The sequence below is a fragment of the Medicago truncatula genome, chromosome 5, assembly GCF_003473485.1.
Source record: "Medicago truncatula cultivar Jemalong A17 chromosome 5, MtrunA17r5.0-ANR, whole genome shotgun sequence".
In the NCBI taxonomy this organism is placed as follows: domain Eukaryota; kingdom Viridiplantae; phylum Streptophyta; class Magnoliopsida; order Fabales; family Fabaceae; genus Medicago; species Medicago truncatula.
The window spans coordinates 36,344,641-36,366,270 of record NC_053046.1 but is presented as its reverse complement, the minus strand read 5'-3'; the positions used below and the strand labels follow the sequence as shown (position 1 = coordinate 36,366,270).

General features: G+C 32.0%; 1 protein-coding gene across 1 annotated transcript; it reads right to left on the bottom strand.

The window, feature by feature from the left end:
- Positions 1 to 2,643: 2,643 nt before the first annotated feature.
- On the bottom strand, positions 2,644 to 4,502 carry LOC11411313 (uncharacterized acetyltransferase At3g50280). The gene has a single exon (XM_003616530.4). It carries the CDS (start codon positions 4,334 to 4,336, stop codon positions 2,867 to 2,869), a length of 1,470 nt encoding a protein of 489 aa, XP_003616578.1. The 5' UTR covers positions 4,337 to 4,502; the 3' UTR covers positions 2,644 to 2,866.
- Positions 4,503 to 21,630: the final 17,128 nt, after the last annotated feature.

The following is a 21,630-nucleotide window of genomic DNA, read 5'->3' as shown; positions in this document are numbered from 1 at the left end:
CTATTGCCTTGATGTTTTTGGTAAGAGTGTGATGTCTCTCACACTAGTGTGGTTGTTCTAGCATCGATGTGGACTGTCCCCCTAACTCCTCCTAATGACCCAACACGTATCACTTGGATCCCATAAAAAAAATACATCTCACTCGATTATAGGTATGACAGCAGAGTTATTATTAATGAGTCTCACGTTGGATAAAAGATAGCCTCATAATGTGTTCACAAGTGGAAGCAATCCTCATTTCACAAAGCATTTTTTTAGAGATGTGTTAGAGTCAACCACGATTTCTAAGATGATATCAGAGTCTCCTCCAAGATCTGTTAGACTACATGCTATCATGTTTATGTTATTGAGCCACCCACCATTATATCCACGCTCCAGATGTCCAGTCCTAGGCGTGATGTGGTGTGTTAATGAGTCTCACGTTGGATAAGAGATGACCTGACAATGTGTTTATAAGTTGGGGCAATCCCCATCTCACAAACCGAATTTGTGGGGTTGTGTTAGGCCCAACCACGACTTCTAAGAGTTATCCACCCACACCAACCTCAATTAGGAAGGTTTTCCCTGTTTTGATTGGGTTTGAATATGAATTTCGGTTTTCTATGATTTCAAAACACGGGGACAAGACAGGTAGTGGGGATATATGTGCGCACCTCAAACCCATACCCAAACACATCTTGAATGTAGACAATTACTTTATCACCGATTGATATTTTGCCATGTTATAAAATTTGCTATGGATATTTAAATGAAGGCTAAAATATGGTTTTAGTCCCTGCAAATATGCCTCGTTTTGGTTTTAGTCCCTGCAAAAAAAAAATTTGTTTTTGGTCCTTGCAAAAATTTTTGTTTTTGAAAATAGTCTCTGACCCCACTTTTGTGATGATTTGCATACGTGGCACATTATAACTGAACCAATTTTGTAGTTTTTGGTCCCTGCAAAATATTTTGCAGGGACCTAAAACCAAAACAAGGCATATTTGCAGGGACTAAAACCATATTTTAGCCTTAAATGAATAACCAAATCACTCGGTTAAGGAAATGGTAAAAAGAACATATTGCTGGATAATGTATTAAAACATTGTTACTGAGGCTAAAAAAAACTTCTTTTTCTATTAAAAAAAATTGATTAACTGCGATGACAGAGATAAGACGGTGATACCCAAATCATCGGGGACGGGGATGTGATTTAATCTATCATCCTTGTTAGGTATAAGTAAGGTAACATGTAAGTATATGATAGTCAGAGATGGAGAATGTAAAACTCGTCCTCACCCCTCCTTATTGCCATGCCTACTCGTTTATAAGTTAGGCTTAATAGCAGTTTTCGCCCCCCTAACTTTCACGAAGTTGCGATTTTGGTCCCCTAAGAAAAAAACTACAAAATCACCCCCTAAGTTTTGCAGCTGTAGCAGTTTTGGCCCCCAAAGGCAAAAAAATAAATAATAATAACATGTGGCACCTCACTTAGGGTGTCATGTCAGCGTAGACCGAGTCAAAATTGACATTGAAGGCCAAAACCGCCACATGTGCAAAACTTAGGGGGCGATTTTGTAGTTTTTTTCTTAGGGGGTCAAAATCGCAATTTTGGAAAAGTTAAAGGCTAAAACTGCTATTAAGCCTTTAATTTATATCACTAAATTATAATTTAATTATGTATTTTTTTTGGTAAATTTATAATTTATTTATGTTAATATTTACTCTATTTGATGTTGCATCTCTTAGAAATATACTAATGTATTCTTTAACAAATAATTTTAGGCTATAATATGGTTTTAGTCCCTGCAAAAATGTCTCGTTTTGGTTTTAGTCCCTGGTAAAAAAAAATTATTTTTGGTCCCTGCAAAATTTTTTGTTTTTGAAAATAGTCCCTGACCCCACTTTTGTGATGATTTGCATACGTGGCACATTATAACTGAACCAATTTTGTAGTTTTTGGTCCCTGCAAAAAATTTTGCAGGGACTAAAACCATATTTTAGCCATAATTTTATTAAGTAAACCCATATTAAAATGACACCAAATGTTTTTCATTTCACTCTCAGAATTTACATAAGAGGAGTGATATTTGTACAACCAATTTTATACAACCTTTGTGACACCCATTTTTTCTTTATTTTTATTGAACAAAAACAATAGTGAGTGAAAAAGAAAGAGATAGAATATAAAAACATGTGAGTATAAGAGGGAGAGGGTTGTTTCGAAAGGTTATCAAAAAATAGTTGTACAAATATCATTTCTCTTTACATAAGTAGCGAGGCAAGTAATACCTTCGTGTTACAATTAGAACCTTGAAGGGAAGCAATCTTTGCAAGTCCTCCGAAATAAAAACCTCACTTTTGGTAGCATATTTGCAAGTCCTCCTAAAATAAACCTCACTTTTAGTAGCATATTCAATTTGTTTATCTTTTTCGATGACTCCAACAACTGTTATGTTATAGAAAAAAACGGTTTAAAATTATAATTAGAATAATGAAAAGTCCGTTTAAAATCTTTTATTTTCTTTATAGACAGTGTAAAAGTAAAATTATGAGAATTCCCAATAAGAAAGATCCATTTCCATCGAAATGAAGAAAACTAAAAAGAAAAAAAGCCATTTCAAAATGCACAAGTTGAAACAAAGATTGTGAATGTGATACTGCAAGTTGAAACAAAAGAAAAGAGGATATTAACTGTCAAGTTGATACATTAACAACAACAACTTACAACAACTCAATTAAAATCAAAAGCACATCAAAACACTAAAATTAATTAACAATATGTCACAATAGACCCCACAGTCTCAAGAACTCAACACACATTAGAACCAACCAAGACCACAATGACACCATCAGTAGTTAAGTTGTACCCACCAAAACACAACACGTGTTATAACTGCCTCGTCGCATAAGTCATAAACTCGGTATCTAATTCAAGAGCCGCCATAGTTTCTGGCGCCAATACAACCTCCAAATCAACCGTCCCACTTCCATCTCTCCCTGGAAACGCCGAAATCTTACCGTCAAATTTATTCGCTTTCCCACTCCTAACCACCAAGGGTTTCCCCCAACCAAAATCATTGTCATACATCGGAAACCTAGGAGAACTACCCATAGTTATAGAACCACCATCACTATTCCCCAAAGGAAAACACCTAGGATTATTCTCCCAATCCTCTACAAACCTCCTCACCATACCATTATCATGTGCCTTCACGTTTTTATTCAGCTGCATCGCACACCACCGTATATCCCTAGACATTACATCTCCCGCAGAAGCATAAGTTGGAACACTCTGAATCGCGTTTCCAAAATAAAACGCTTCTAGCTTCGGTTCTATACGGTGTCTACAATTAACCGCCATTCTAAACGTCGTCGTTTTGGATGGATGAAATTTCCTAGCGCGCGTGATTGCACGCCATAACAACGCGGATAGAGATTGAAACGATGAAATCTCAACCGTTTCTGTATCTGTTTCAGCAACTTCTGTCCCGTTAACTGGTTTAGCATTATTCTTAAACCAGTTCTCAATTAACGTCGTCACTTTCCCATTTTCTTTGTTGTTGTTGTTGTAGTGATCGTTCATGTGTTTCTGCATCAATTCAATAGTGTTGTACTTTGCCGGACACGGTTTGTTGTTAGCTCTTGCTTTCAGTTTCTGAATTGCTTCGCGACTGAAGCTGAAAATTCTTTCTCGAATCGGGGCATTAGCGTTGAATGTCACAGCAGGACCTTCTGCCGGTAACCGGAGAACAGCGTCGGAGATTAAAACAGAATTTCTCCGGAAGCTTGGTGAATTTCGTATACATTTGTTTGCTCCTCTGCAGATTTGAGCGAATGTATTGAAGAAATTCCAGAAGGAAGTACCGTCAGTGACGGCGTGGTTAACGGCGATGCCGATAAAAATTCCGTCAGCGAGTTCAGTTACTTGAACGGCCATGATCGGAGAGAAATGACCGGTGTAACTGACTTTCCGGTCAAAAGTGAAAAACTCTTTGAATGATTCATGAACATCGGTTGTTGATAAGAGGTCAGTGATGTAAAGTGAGGTGGAAGTTGCAGTGATGAAATCGACGCCGGCGTCGTTGCAAGTCAGGTAAACATAGCCCTCAGAGTCGGTGGTTAAACGACCGGCGAGAGGTGGAAAGAGGGAGAGAGTGCGGGAGAGAGAGTTTTTTAGGAGAGGGATTAAAATATGGAAAGGAATGTTTGAAGGTTTTGTGAAGAGACAACCTTTTTGGATGTAGTGACAAGACAACATAGGTAGGTCTGAAACAGAGAGTTTAAGGTTTGCTATGTTGGATTTTTGGTCTGGGGTTATGGTACATTTTGAGACCAAGGTTGGAGATGAAGAAGGCATTGTTTGGTTTTTTTTGGGTTTAATTGCAAAAGTGATTTTTTGTTTTGAATTTGGTTTTGGTTTTGGTTTTTGTCCCTCTCTCTTTTGTAATTCAACACTCTTGGTGTTGTTGTGTCTTGAATTGGCAAGTGTAGAGTGAGGTGGGATGAGAAAAGAAGGTGGGAGTGTCTAGTATTTATAAGGGTGGACGGCGTCCAGATGCATGCATTTTAATTTCATTCATTATGCTGACTATGCTGCTTGCATTATTTTATTTTATTTATTTCCTTCATTTTGGAGGTTATATTTAATATTTAATGTTTCAATCAATCAACTGGTAGTTAAGTGAATTATTTGGCGGTTGTTCTTTGTTTACCTGTGAAGTGGGATTGAAATTATTTTAGAAGAGACAAAGTAGGAGTTGATAAATTAGTTTTTCCTGTTTTATTTAGATTTAGAGACACAAGGTTTAAATAATTAGGTAAAGAATTTGTCACATGTTAAATATGAGTGATGAGTATAATCTATTTCAACCCTTCTCTTAATGACCAATAATTATTTTACTATGTAGAGTAAAAAAACATGTATAAGAGAGAGTAGTGGTCCGAGATGGACCAAAAACAATGGTTGGAGTTGATGAAGCGCGGCATAATATGGTACTAGCAAACAATGGATCTCACAAGTAAGATTTTTGAGTGAGATGAGAGAGGTTCATCACAATGAAATATATGTTACCTTTTTCTTGGTACAAAATTGGTCTTTTTGAAGATAAAATTTCGGAAGAAATATTGGGTCTTGGTATAAAAAAAGTGATTTAACTAATTATATGATTTTTTTTGTTAAAAACAAAACTAACTATGTAATTTATCGATACATATACAACATAGGGAACTTCTACGTTACACCTCATAAATTAAGGTGTATTGGTACTCTTGCTTCATAAATTTATAAATTAACGATCATTTTGAAAAATAAAAAGCTATTTATTAATATTTATGTTTTAGAAAAAGCATCATATTAAATTTTTAACATTTTCTCGTGAAAAATAATCATTATTCTTTATTATGAGTAATAAAAATTCAAAAAAAGTAAATTTTATTTCGTAGAAGCTTTTGGTAAATAAGATTTAATTATTATAATTGTCAATGATAAAAAATAATTATTTTTCTTCAAAAAAAAACTCATTTAATTATTAATTTAAAGATTTGGTGTACCAGTACACTTAAATTTTTGGGTGTACCATAAAGTTTGCCTACAAAATATTTGTAAGTTTGGTATCATCTAAAAACAAGTTTTATGGTCCGTAAAACTTAGCTCAACTGTCGATGCCGAAATTGTTAAGTTAAACGTCTTCACTTGAGTTCAGACCCAAGACTTTACGATGTGTGTGAGTTTCGCTGGTCTTTACAACTTTGTTTACCGACGAATAAAAGTTTTGTGAAGAAAAAGAAAATAGTTATAACAATTAGCCTTAGCTATATATTGATTGTAAAAGCAGATACACGTGGTATTGTCTTACCGTGGATAGTATATGAATAGTACAAGAAGGCTGAATGAACATTCAACACAGAGATATTGTTTAGGCTCTCAAGGGAAATCTGAAAATTAAATGCAGAAAAAGGGGAAACCAAGTAGTAGTACTTGACTTTCCGTCAAAAAAGAAGTTGTAGTACTTGACTTAGATATGTTATGTAAATAGCAAAACAAGAATCCTAAATCTATCTAATAACAAAAGATGTGATGCAAATTTTGGAGATATTATTAAGGATCCTCAAGATTTTTCCTTAAAATCTCAGGAGTATCAAAATCCCTCTGGTGGGTGGTCTTCCTTGAAGGACACAATCCAAAATCTGATCTGATTTGTCTTTTATTGAGACTCTTTTTTTAATTTACCCTTTCCAAAATATCACTTCAATCCAGGTCTTTTTCTTGGCCAAATTGTTTTTGTTAATCCTCTTGACCACAAAAAATATTAGTTTTATGAATTTTGATTATGACAACACATATTTAAAATAAAGTATTAGTAATGATTTAAATGTAGTGTTCACACACACGCACATGTTCTTTATGTCTTTACAATAGCCATGCAATTGGTGTTTCTTTGAAGCTTCAACATTTGACAAAAACTAAAATTTATATCACACAAGATGTTAATTTAAAATATATACAATAAACATTTGATAGCGTTGAGCACGTAAGAATTGAAATTAGTCCCTACAATATATTTTTTAATACCAATCATAAGACCATTTTATTATTAAGAGATATAGAGCTAGTGAGACAAGAATACAAATTAATAATATTGTGCAAGATGACAATTTGATTGGATTCCGCATGGGTAAGCAAGTTAACAATATTATCGGTTCACAAAAGTGATGTAGTCAAACCGGTGACACGTATCGAAGATGAAGTGACGTACAAGAAATGTTCATTTGGAATAGTGTAGATTTGACATCCGTTGTTGGGTTGATTCGAATTATACCTTTTCGAAAAGTTGAAGAGCTCACGAGCATAACCCATCACTTCGCCATAATCTAGGGGTGAATTTATCCATTCGAAGTCATATGAAGACTTAAAACCGCATTTTTATTATTTCAGTAAATTATTTATTTTTCTGTTTTGTTTAAGTTTGTTATTTTTCGGCCTATTAGGGTTTTTTATTTCCCTTAGTATTTAAACAGAACTTTGGTAGTCTAAGAGGCCGTTTTCATTCAATAAAATTATCGAGAACTTTTCTTAATTCTGGTGGAATCCTGAAACCCTTATTTGACAGGTTTGTCGTTTGCAACTTGTCTGTTTATCTTTTAGGTTTAGTGTTTGTTAATCCTTGCTTCTGTTCTGCGTCACAAAGATATTATTAGTGTATTGTATTTTTAAGTCCATTAACTTAATTTTCGGTAACAATTTGGTCTTTTATTTTTTTTTAAAATTTTAATTTTGACCTTTTGGTCAATTTGCATATGAATTTTCAAGCTTCAAATTCATGATTTTATTTTCTTATGGCCTTCAATTTGAAACTTGAAAATCCATATGAAAATGGACTAAAACGAGAAAATTGAAATTAAAAAAAAAGAAGATAAAAGACTAAATTGTTACTTTAAATTAAGTTAATGGATTAAAAATGTAATTTTATCCTTTTTAATTCAAATTACTTCTCACTGTAAAAGAAAAACAAATTACTCCATCTTTATATAGAGTAATTAGGTCGAGTTAATTAGTTTGAGTTGGACTTATGAAAAAAATAGAAACGTTGGACTTAACCCATTTATTTGAACGAATTTATAGAAAAAAACAAAAAATTGACAAAAATGTCAAAAAAGATTTGGTTGGACGTTGTGAACTCCAATTCTTTCATTTATTATGAGTTTCTAGTGATTATTGTCATTGTGTATCTGGAAGAAGAAAAAAAATCACTCGTAACCGAGTTTATATATATATATATATATATATATATATATATATATATATATATATATATATATATAATAGGTAACGGTGAAAAAATAACACGTGATAATCTATAGTAGATAAAATAAAACACTTCATAAAATGTATGAAATCTGACAATATTATAAAAGAAAATTCGGTAATCCTATCAATAATTCCGGTATTTATAACCAAGTTTACATGGAAATTAGGGTAGCCGAAAAAAAGTAAAATAGAAGGCATCAAATGTGATCATTGATATGCTCATAGTCTCTAGAACAAACGTACAACATCAAATAGGTGTAGAAAATATTTTCTTCAAAAAAAAAAAAGACAGAGAATAGGAATGAAATTGGTGCGATGCATTTTTTTAGATAAAATTTGTTAGGTTAAATAATTGCAAACCTAATAAAGCAAATGAGCGGGAAAAAATAGGTTAAATTGCTGCAGACGTAACAAAATTAATAAATAAGGATAAATGTAGAAAATATTTTCTTCAAAAAAAACGCAAGAGGATAGGAATAAAATTGGTGCGATGCATTTTTTTAGACGTAACAAAATTAATAAATAAGGATAAGGATAAGTGTAGAAAATATTTTCTTCAAAAAAAAAAAAAGGCAAGAGGATATAAATGAAATTGGTGCGATGCATTTTTTTTAGATGGAATTGGTTAGGTTAAATAATTGCAAACCTAATAAAGCAAAAGAACGGGAAAAATTAGGTTAAATTGTTGCAACGTAACAAAATTAATAAATAAAGATATGTATGTATGTATTTGCAATTATGCACATTTTTTATCTCGATTAAAAAAGCTCAATTAAATTTAATAACTACTAAAATAAATATATCTTTGTATTGATTTTTTTTTTTTTTTCCTGAAGAGAATCTCTACTATCAAGCATCTGCGCCAATTTAGTAACCGTTATTAGTGTTATCATCTCATTCACTATAATAGACTCGGTCAATATTGTTTGTTTCTTAATTATAGTGTCATTAGTGGCAAACCTGAGGTTGCCAATGGTGTTTATATATTCGGATAGTCTTGCACTTTGATTTAGATCATAAGATATGCAAGCTGGTTTAAATAACACAAAATGGGTTGTATTTTAATTTCTTCAAAATTCAATAAGGAGAAATTTTGTTCCAAGACTTGAAAACTCTATTTAGCACAAAGAAAACAATGAATAAAATTTTTCACCATCAATGATATGCAGCGTTGGAATTAAGCATGATTGCAACAACTAACTTGGTAAAGATATTATTCTTTCTTCTAACTTTATTGTTCATTTTAAGAGAATAGGGCAGTTGTTTCATGAATAATTTCATACTTGTTATAAAACTTATTAAAAATGTGGAAATCATATTTTGTTCACGTGATAAAGTCTAGCATGCCAAATAATAAAATTACCCAACATGTAATCGAACTGAGAAATTTTATTTGCATCAATGGCTTATCATTTCCCAACAAAAATATAATTTTTAGTAATGGTATACAAATCTCCCCCCTAAAGTTTGAGTGAATCTAGTAATATTCAATAGGAATGTGAACCATATTTTTTTCTTCTTATCTTTGGAGCATGCATCACGTCCTCGAGAAACAATTTTTTTCTGGATGTGAAGTACAACTTCACATCTCCTATGCCGACAACTTTAGCAGAGGTGTATATTTTCAACATGGCATGATCATAGAATATACGACCCGAGACACCATTGTTGATCCACCAACAAGATTGATCTATGTAATCATAACAAGAATTTCTCTTCAACCAAGTTAGCTAGTGGAGCAACATTTTACTTGTTTCTAAATTTATGTGCTATATGACCTGATTTCTCACAATTGTAGCAAGATAAATTGTGAACTATATATTGTCATTTCTTAATTGATTGTGTTTAATGATGTCATTATGGGCCTTTTAAGAGTTCCCATTCTTGTTGCAGTTGGAATTCTTATTCATATTGTGGTTCTGATTCTTTAAATATTTGTCAGTCAGCTTTGAATTTATGAAAATTTCATCGAGAATATCATCGTGTTCATTCTTATTGAGTATTTTTGTAGCCTTTTTTATCCATGTTGTAGTCAGGAACAACATAATCATACCCAATAACTTTTTTGGTACATATGACTGAAGGAAACATCTTAAAAACTACACTAGTATGGTACAACGTCCAATTTAATAAGGTATTAGGACTACTCTAATATGCTACCAAGATCACACTTAAATCGAAGGGACAATTGTACCGTAGCCGCTCTAAAATGGTATTTTCTTCAAAGAGATCTAGTTTTCATAAAGAGACAATATTTCATCAAAAGGGACAAAATTACAGAATGGACAAAAAGAAAAAGGAAGTGGCTCAAAAATTTATCGAACAGAAAGAGAGACTTAGTGTTTTTCAAATTTCAATCACCAGGTATATTCTACTATCCAATATAGGACATCTAATATGGGACTTTAGAATTTTTATTTTCTATATCCATGTTTGGCAAGAACCAACCACAAAAATAAGACATATACCACATTTGTATCAAAAACCTTAAAGTAATGAATTTGTAGATCATTTCATTTATAAAGTGCTCAACTTTCATCTTATTAAACGATGTAAGACTTCTTTCCTCATATTTACTACACAACATGTTCTAATGATTTTAGCCACTCGAATTTTTTTTGTAGTGCGGGTTCAAATTAGTTCATGAATAGATTAACTACTTTTTTTACGGAAGCTTAACTAACTACCTATTCCTTACTTATTTAAATTTCATTCTTTCAGAAAATGAAAGATATAATTAAAGTATATTTTTATAATATAATATTTATATAATTTTCATAGGACATTAAATTAAGAATCATGCATAAATCATAATGTATTTACATTCTGTATTTGTGGGCTGTAATTCCTCAAACCGAAATTGGTCGGCTCCTTAGAATCTCAACTGTTTAGCTAATTCTGAACTGTCTCATATCCTAAATCAAATATTAGTCCTTATTTTACGTTCATACAATTCTCTCTCTTCTTTCAATAATATAAAAAATGTTGCTTAGGCTTAGGATAATATGATTATTAGTTTCATCAAACCAACTGATTATTTTTTTTCAAAGGAATCAAACCAACTTATTAGAATCTCCCACAACCGCCATAGTGATTTGTCGGTTTGTGTCAGCTATAATACTTCTCAAGTTATCATATATTTTTCATTATAAAGTCTCAATGCTTAAATTATATATATAAAAAACAGTGGCACATTTTGGTCTGTGGTATAGTTAATTATTTGACTAGAAGAGAAAAGTGTTATTATATTGTTGCTTGATAATTGATTAATAAAATAAAGGTGATAAGGAAGATTAGTTTTGACACTGCAGAGTGGTGCAATGTTTTGTGCCACAGTGGACACTGGACAGTAAGGTTGGTGTGTGTGAGGGAGCTGTTTCTCATCCAAATTCTGAGATCCAATATTATTTTTGGAATTTTCATTACAATGTATCTTGGAATCAGGCCACGTGGCTCACAGTTCAGGGCCAACCGTCAAGGTTCTGTGGGTTCTATATGTGACAGTGAACATGACTGTTGCCAGGTGTTTGACAGTGCGAAAACTACCTTCAGGAGAGGTTTACTCCTTACCCTTAACGGTTACATTTAAATATTTCACACTAACTAAAATATAGTATTAATTAATGAAAGAGTTGACTCGCTTGATAAATTATTTGTTTATTATTGTGAGTTTAATTCAGTTGTTATGAACAATACTTAAAATATGTAAAATTTTGAATTTAAACACCAACCACAAAAAAAATCATGTGTCTAACTCCTCTTGTCAATATGAGAGCTTTGTGATTAATCTTTTGTTAAGACTTGAGAATCATGTTGGCTCAATTTACCTAAAATTTAGTATATTATTATAAAAATAAAAATGAAAGAATTGATAATGAATATATAAACACTTGACTTATCATACTTATTAACTAACTTGACAACAAATCATCATTAGATGTAAAAAAAACTTTACTAAATTATCTCTATTAATTATCGACGTAATTTTATTATACTTAATATAAATTAAAAATAATAGTTTTAGAGTTGGTCTACATTAGGGACAGTAGCGAAGCTAGCCGAAAATTTACGAGGGGCTAAATACATAAAAGAAACTAAATATATTTTTATAAATCTTAATTATTTTGATAATTTTCGTCGTCGACAAAGCTTTTTATGTAGTTATTATATAGACCAAAAGTGTCAAAATAGAAAAGTAAATTTTTCTAACAAGTGAGAATTTCTTGTCCTTCATATTTATACTAATAATTTTCACGAATAAACCCTTTGGATAGCTAAATCTGTATTATTCGAGTAACTAAACGTAAAAAGTATACAAACTTATAAAAAAATTAAAAATGGGGTAGCCAAGTCACCCCAATGCATAGCTACCCTCCGCCCCTAATTAGGGACGAATAGAAAAAGTTATTAAATCAGGATGGAACAAATTTATGATAAATTTTTAAATGAAATAAATTATAAAACGTATTTTCTTAATAAAAGCCAAAATAATTATATAATGAGTTCAATTTCTATGTACTTACAGTGTAATTTATTTTGCACTATTAGTTAGTCACATTAAATTAATAAAAATTATATGACTTTTATTAATATATATGAGTGTGTACTTATTCAAAGAATCATATGAAAAGTGATGTGTGGTTTGCTTACGATGTATAACATTTAGTCAAATGCATTTAAAGGTTCTTTAAGTTTTTTGTTTTTCTCAAAACGGTCCTTTAAGTTTCAAAAGTCCCAAAGTGGTCCTTTTAGTTTTTGAATCGTTTCAGAATCATACTTTTTGTCATTTAATGAGCAATTTAGAAGGCTTTATGATTATGGTCATGAGTTGATTAAATCAAATCCTCGTAGCACAGTGCAGATCAAAGTTCAACCAACTGAACAAAGTGAAGAAGGTAATGGAGAAGAGTTTATTCGTAGACCATTGTTGCCTAGCTTTCAGAGGGAAAGTATGATTCTAAAACGATTCAAAAATTAAAACGACCACTTTGAGACTTTTGAAACTTAAAGGACCACTTTGGAAAAAACGAAAAACTTAAAGGACCTTTAGATGTATTTGACCATAACATTTTACAGTTATAAGTTACACCGATGGTCGGATGGTGTAACCAATATAATCTTGTATAATATATAATTTTATATAATTTAAAGTATAATATATTTTTGATAAATTTGACAAATATTAAATAACATAGAGAGTACTTTTTTGAGAAGGAAGTGGGAGTAATGTTTGATGGTGTTAATCTTTCAGTTTTTAGAAAAAAGGAGTTTTAGTGACACGGAATTTTGTTGAGAGGTAAATAAATTGTTAATAATTTGTTTTGCATAGAAACTGAACTCGGGTTTTCTTGACAATTTGTTTTTATGTGAGGCTTATTTTAGTGAACGTAACATAAATTTATGGGACTTGTTACTATATGTTGATGTGTTTTAGGTATAGTAAGTCATTTTAATTTTTGGAAATAAATGTAACTAACGTTAAAACCAATCTCCAAATCTGTTGTAGGACTTTTTCAGTGCTGTTTTTATATTTTCACAAAGTATTCTTCTATTTTAGTTGAGTTGGGGGTGAAAACAAAACGATAAATTACGTAACAGATATATTGTAGTATCTCATACAGCTTTGAAGACTCATCATACCTGTATAGTCTTAGGGTCTCTTGTATTTTTGTGTGAATTTAGTTCATTCATGTGTCTCTTTGTTTATAAGCTTTTAGTAGCTGCTCTTTGTACGTTTTTTATGTATTGACGATCACTCCTTGTCCTCGTCAGTATCAAGTCTTACGTATATATTCAAATTTGTCTATGTCTCCAAGCTACAGAGAGAAATCTTTATCAACTATGTTCCATGACAGCTTACTCCCTCCGATCTTCATTATAAGAGAAAATTCATTTTTTAAGTTCATTCAACAAATAATGTATCTAGTTTCTAATATAGACCAAATACACCATTTATTAAATGAATCTAAAAAAAAATTCTCTTGTAATTTAAACTAGAGTAGTAGGTGATTTTATATGTACGCCATTTACTTAAGTATTTTTGTTTAAGGGTCTAATTTCATATAGAGAAAATTGTTAATTAAGAGGCCTAAAGTGATCTAGATGGAGTACAGAAACATTGTTAGATTTATAAATATGTGGCTCAGCTCGTTTCTCTCTTTCTTGTGGTCATGAAACATTGATTTGTTGTTAATCCCAACACTTCCTAGGTATCAGAGCCATGATTCGACTTGGTGAGAGAGCGGGTGTGTAATATTGGTGCTTGGATCAAGTATCGGAGAAAAGTCGGGATTAATAACATACCAATTCTCCAGGATCACGAGATCAAGATTAAGAGACACATCACATATAAACCCAAAACTTTAACACATTAGCTACATGAGTCAGATATCTTACATATGCAAACATTTGACTCATTTATAATTGATTTAAGACTAAACCACCCCATTCACATTTAAATTTAACAATTTATCCGTCGAGTGTGAATCTCCCACATCTTAAACAATACTTCGCATCAAGGGGCTTTTTCGCCCCGTTGATATTTTCTCTAAACAAGAACGAAAAAGAAAAATAAAAATGATGAAAGTGCATAAACATGCACATTACCATGCCATTACGATCTCTCTCTCACATCACCATCTCCCATTTTTATTTATCTCACTCTTTTTTTTCCCCAATTAGGAATCTCCAAATTTATTCCAAGAAAGCAAATTAGTTTATTAATTTTTTTGTCTTTCTCTATGGTAGTTGTAACGAATGACGAATGTTGGTTGTGTTAGCTTAGGTTATTTTCTTTGATATACTAGCTAGCTAGCTAGGTTGGAGTGCACGGTCAACTGCAGTATACATCAATGTTAGTGTTTGGCATAGATTCCCAACAATAATACCAAGGCTATAATTTTCCATACGGTTCATATGATGAGGAATATGTGACTTGAACTTGGTCATTTACCACCACCCACCAGGTGCAGTTGAAGCTAGAATTCAAAGCCTCAAATCAAAATATTGCTAGTGCATACGTATGCACCATAAGCTAGCATTTATAAGTTAATTATTGTGTAAAAAAAACATTTATAAAATTACTAAATAAGACTATTATTTTTGTGTGTCATCTCATAAAGAAACATGTATTTGTCATATAATAAAAAGATAAGATCAATCACGCACGCATGCTCCTTCCAAATGCATGCACATAATTTGCCTTGGTCCCAATTGTCTTCTAATAACAGTGTACATGCATTAATTACCCAAAAGCACTTGGTGAACGGGCACCACAATAATTATTAGCATTTTTTTCTTAGGTGCGTTGGGGACTTGGGGCAATGGGGGAGATGAACTTTTCCCTTTTTATGATAAGCAAAATTTTGCCTTGTTAATTAGTAACCCAACATGATTAAGGAATGGAATCTTGTTATAAAAAAAAAAATTATAAATTGTTGTTGCTAACAACCAAATGATTGTGACATTAATCTTAATCTTAGTTTAATTTATTAGTGTTGATTAAACATACAACTATTCTATTAACCGAGAATAAGTCTAGCAGAAGATATTAGACTACCATAATATAACAAATTAAGGTTTAAATTTGATTGAGCGCGGTGTTTACAATTAATTCTGACATTGTCTCAAATATAATTATGCTTTATGAAGAAAAAAAAATACTCCCTTGTATTATTAATTATTAATTATTATGTAGTTTGATAATTAATATTATACTATCTCTTTCTCATATGGTGTGTTTTTGAAAGTTATGCACATTTTTGAAACTTTTTTATAAATAAAATAGTTGGTTGATCGAAGGTGGATTTAGACACAATAAATATTATCAATATAGCGTTGGTATTTTAAAATGATATTATGAGAAGGGTAAAAAATTAATTGCATTTTTTAATGGCTTAAATATGCAATTCGTCCCTGTAATTTTGACCGTTTTGATTTTCGTCCTTGTAAAAAAAAAAAAATCGAAAAACATCCCTGTAATTTTTTTTTTTATAAAAAGGTCCCTGGCCCCACTTTTTTGCTGACATGGAATGGTTTGTGCCACGCGGCAGTTTTTTGCCACGTGGCAGTCCACGTCATTTAAAAATTAAAAAATTATGAAAAAAATCCAATTTTTTTTAAAGATGAAGAAAAACTGGAAATTAGTTTTTCGAAAGAAAAAAAAAAGGAATTTTAATATTTTTTTTAAATTTAGAAATTACTTTTTCAATAATTTAATGTGAAGAAAAAGGGAATTTTCTGGAAATTAGTTTTTCAAAAATTTAATTTTCACTTTTTTCTTTCAAAAATTTAAATTTTAATAGTTTTTTTCCAAAAAAAAATTCAGATTTTTTTTATGATTTTTAAATTAAAAAAAAGGATTTTCAGAATTTTGAATTTTTTTATTTTAATAATGCCACGTGGCCAAAACCATGCCAAATCACAGCTGAAGTGGGGCCAGAGACCTTTTTAAAACAAAATTTTTTTTAGAGGGATGTTTTTAAATTTTTTTTTTTACAAGAACGAAAATCAAAACGCGCTCAAATTACAGGGACAAATTGCATATTTAAGTCTTTTTTAATATATGTGTAATTTTTATATTTTGTTGGACTTTTTTTTGGTACCATTAATCAAGGATATTTTTGTAAAATAACTCATAATTACCCTTTTCTATATAAAATTAATTGTATTTTTTAATATATGGGAAGTTTTTAGAATGACATATAATTTGGAACGGATGGAGTAATAATAATGGTTTTTCAATCATGTGCAAATTTGCATATGTTAAAAAGTTTAAAATAGTAAATTTACATTGTAACTTGTGCATTTTAAATTAAATGAATAATTTTTTAATAAATAATTTTTTTTTATAAGTTTTTATTTTTAGTTGCTCCAACATGCACATGTTAGAAAAACCCTAATAATAATTATAAAGTGGTTCAATGATTGTAATTTCACACACTAGATTATAATGCTGTTGGGTCATGGGGGAGCAAGGGGGACCATCCACATCGAGGCTAAAACAATCACATTAGTGAGAGAGACACCACATTTTTACCGAAAGATCAATATTTACTCTTTTATTCGATGTGGGACATATAACTCACACTTGCACACAACAACACCCCCTCGAGGCTAAAACAATCACGCTAGTGAGAGAGAGACACCACATTTTTAGTTGCTCCAACATGCACATGTTAGAAAAACCCTAATAATAATTATAAAGTGGTTCAATGATTGTAATTTCACACACTAGATTATAATGCTGTTGGGTCATGGGGGAGCAAGGGGGACCATCCACATCGAGGCTAAAACAATCACACTAGTGAGAGAGACACCACATTTTTACCGAAAGATCAATATTTACTCTTTTATTCGATGTGGGACATATAACTCACACTTGCACACAACAACACCCCCTCCCCCCCCCCCCCCCCCCAAGTGTGAGTCCATCAATTCATCATGCTCACCCCCAAAGCGGAAGCTTTTTTACTTGCTTTGTATCACCGTTGCTGGGTTCTCCGCAAACGGACCGACACTGCTTGTTCCGTCGTTGCTGCTTTCTGCGCAAACAGACCGGCTACCTGCCTCGGTCATACCCTTCGTCAAACGGGGCTCTGATACCACTGTTGGGTCAGTGAGAAGCTCGGGGGACCGTCCAAAACTTAAGGCAATGGGTTAATGGATCCTCTTACTTGCACATCTATTCATCATGCTCTCTCTTCAAGCGGAAGCTCTTACTTTGCTTGCTGGCTTCTCCGCAAAGGACCGACACAAGGAGTTTATACCGTCGTTGCACATCTATTCATCATGCTCTCTCTTCAAGCGGAAGCTCTTACTTTGCTTGATGGCTTCTCCGCAAAGGACCGACACAAGGAGTTTATACCGTCGTTGCTGGTTTCTCCACAACAGACCGGCTGCCTGCCTTGGTCGTACCCTTCGTCGAACTGCGACTCTGATACCAGAGTTGGGTCATGGGGGGAGCAAGGGGACGGTCCACATTGAGGTTAGAACAACCACACTAGTGAGAGAGACACCACACTTTTACCCAAAACCTTAAGACAATGGATTTATGGGTCTCTTACTTATAAGGTGTTCAACCTTGACTCTTTTATCCGATGTGGGACATATAACTCACACTTGCACACAATAAAAAATGTGAAATTGAATCAATCTAAATCAACCATTATATTCTAATCCCATTTACTAACTAAATTCTACTGTGAATCAATCTCGAAGTAACCATTATATTCTAATCCCATTACTAAAAATACAAAGACATTCCGACAACCAGGGGTAAGGAATTTCACATTGTTAATTAATTGCTTTTCTGATTTGAGATCATAATAATTGCAAATTGCAATATCACTCACTTCAGTCTGATATACTCCCTTCCTTTCCAAATTCATGAATTATTTTGATGAGTGCTGGTTGACACTTGTCGTCATTCATGAAGTCATGACACTTTCATGAACCAGAGGGGGTCCGGTTACTATACTATTGTAGTGTATATATATATATATATATATATATATATATATATATATATATATATGAGGAATATTGGCTATACACTTTCTAACACACATACACATACCATTACATTTTTTTTTGTTTAAAATTCATATAAGTTCCATTAAATTTACATTAACCAAAAGTACATTGGGTGTAGGCATAGGAGTGTAGCATCCTCAGAGCACCTCTAGCGGAAGGTATTTCACTCGAGTTCGACAAGCTTGCACATGGTTTTTCACTACTTCACCCTTTGAGATGATCACAGGTTTGACAACCATCACGATTATTTTGGCAAGTGACGGTGCTTTGAGTGAATTTTGATTAAATATGTATAAAATACAAATATGTAAGGTAAAATTGTTGAATCCAATATGAATTCTTTAGAGTTGCATTATTAATAAAAATGAGTGAGTTGAGATAAGTTGTTGTTGTTAAAGCTTCACCATCGATGTATTGTACTCCATCCGTCTCAAAATAACAAGTTTTTTATTTATTCCACACATATTAAAAAAAGAGTATAAGTGAAATATATAGAAAATAATTTTAAGCATCCTTGTTAAATCCTGGTACATTCACTGTTGTGCATGAATGTCTAAATTGTCTGAGTTTTTGGGTACAAAAATGTGTTAAAAAAAACATACTAACATAGATACGTACACTTGTGGGCTAAATAATCTCTATTGTGGATTGTTGAGTCATTTAAACACTCGATTAGCTTATGAGTCAACTTTATATGTGTCCCTAGGTATTTGGATTTTGTTCAATATATACACAGAACACTTTGCAAAGAACCAAAAGCTGAATCATTATTGTCAAGATTTTGAATGAACAATATTTGATTAGTGGCCCACCTAAATAACCAGACTTGAATACCAATCATATCAATCAGGAAATCACAAAATGATTAGGTATGAATATGCGTTTTAACAAGAAGAAGAAAGTTCTTTCCCATTTTAGAAAGATACAATGTACTTCCTTCTTTCTTAGTTTCTTATAAAATGAAAATCTCGATCATTTCACACATATAAAAAATGTGTATAAATTCAAAAGATAAAATAACAATTTTATTAAATTTACGTTATCAAATATTTATATTCTTTTTTTACCATGAATACAAAATGAAAGATGTTGGATTAAAAATAATACAAGTAATATTAATTAACAAATATTACAATTAAAAATGAGTAATAATTGCATTAAAAATTGAAAAAGATCCTTCATGTTGCGACAAATTTATTTTACAGATATAGCATTCATCGTTAAAAAGAGAGACTAACAATCATGACAAACAATGGAAACCCAAAATATCATTCATTTCATAGACATTATGTGTACCGACCTAACTTCTGTTAATATTTACTCCTCCGAGCACCACACTAATCGTCACATTGTTAAATAGACCCCACCTCAATATGGATGCGTTAAGTTGAATATTGATGGAAGTTGTGGTGATTACGGTGACATTGATTCTAGTGGTTTACTTAGTGACAACATAGGAGATTGGATAGATGGATTTTCTTCTAATGAAGGGCAAGGGATGCGTTTTTTGCTGAGCTATTTGAGGTTTACCAAATTTGATGTTGGCAATCAACAATGTTATTCAACGAGTTATTTGCAAGACAAATTCTTTAAAAGTCCTCCATCTTTTTTAACATCTGGATCACTCACATATGCATGTATATGCTTCTTTGTTAGTAAACATTTTTGGTTTAAATGAGCATATTCCTAACATTTATTTCCAACATGTGCTTAAAGAGGGCATCGTTGCATATATTTCTTGTCCAAATCCGAACACTCGTCAAGATTAGGTGAGACCTTTTGACAGGCTCCTCCATCGGAATTAAAGTCAGTGTTAAGACTTGATGCCCCAGACTGAACCCTATTTTTAAAAGTTTTTTTTTTCTTTTTCTTTTGTCATTCTATAAGAAAAAAATTCAATTTTATGTAGCACCAAAAATATGTGTTCTACAAAAATGACAATAGATATAGACTTGGAATTTTTCTCTTCTCCCAACTGTTTTTACTCGCTCCCAACTAAACTTTCAAAAATACTCCTGTCTGACTTAAGTCATGCAAAGGTAATTACATCTTTTCAGTTGAGAGCGAACAAAAATAGTTGGGAGAAGAGCAGAATTCATGGACTTGTGGTCCATGGAGAACCAAAGAATTGAAAGCCCAAGTATGGTCAATACCCACACTTTGTCCCCAGTTTTCACACATGCCTATTAAACACTAAGAAAATATTTGAGTGATTTTTAGTTTTAGTGACCATGGAGAACCAAAGAATTGTATTTTGATGAGAGAAAAAATAATAGTTGAATGATTAAGATATATTATTTTAATGAGAGATAATGATTGATTACGATAAAGATAGAGACAAATCATCAAAACTCAAAACCACCACTCTTCACCACCAGGGCCGTCCCTATAGAATTAGAGGCTCGACTCTAACATTAAAAATAGGCCTCTCATAAAATAAAAACACAATTTTTTAAAAGAGCAACCTCTATTCATACTGAAAATAAGATATTAAAAAAAATTAAAATTAATTAAAGTAGCAAAAAGGAGAACCTAAAAAAATTAAATTAATAAAAGAAGCAAAATAGAGGTAATGGATGTTGAACCACTGCTCAATATAGGAGGCCGAGCTCAATAGAACTGTTTGCACCCCCTCATGACCGGCCCTGTTCACCAATTTTAAATAATTTATTTTCTCCATCTTCTAGATATCTCATTGCACTTTTCTAGTTTTCATAAATCAGACTAATCTGAAAGTTTTTCTGAATAATTTTTTTTTTTTTTTTTGAGATTTTAGTAAACTGCAATTTGAGTTTTTTCAGATTTTGTATTACACTCTTCGTAACTCTAGCAATTATGTATATTTGCAAGATTTTTTTGTTGTTGCAATATTTGCAAGATTTTATTCATCTAAAAAAGTGTGAATGAAACCATTAGGAAATAACATTAATGATTAACACAAAATTATGACATAGAAAGAAAAAAAAACGAAGATAAGGCGATTCAAAACATTAGTTTTTAGCGGGGAAAGATTTTTTTCAGTAGCTCCATAATTGATCTTTACACTCTCACATCTCAAACTTCTAATAATGCTCTTCACACTTAACAATATTATGTAAAACTTAAGTTTCAAATTAATTCTTGAGTGTGAAGTTGATAAGTACTTTAGGCCGAATAAATGTCATTCTGTGATCCACACTCCAAACTCTCTTATCCTCGTGGACTGAATCAAATAGAGGAGTATTCAAGATTTTAGCTGAATCTCTCGAATCAAATAAAGCAGATACAAGGGGAATGTTCGACGCCTTATTGTTAAACTCCATGTTGTCTGA

Excerpts from the sequence above, each read along its gene's own strand:
- LOC11411313 (XM_003616530.4), bottom strand. The coding sequence starts at position 4,336 with ATGCCTTCTTCATCTCCAACCTTGGTCTCAAAATGTACCATAACCCCA.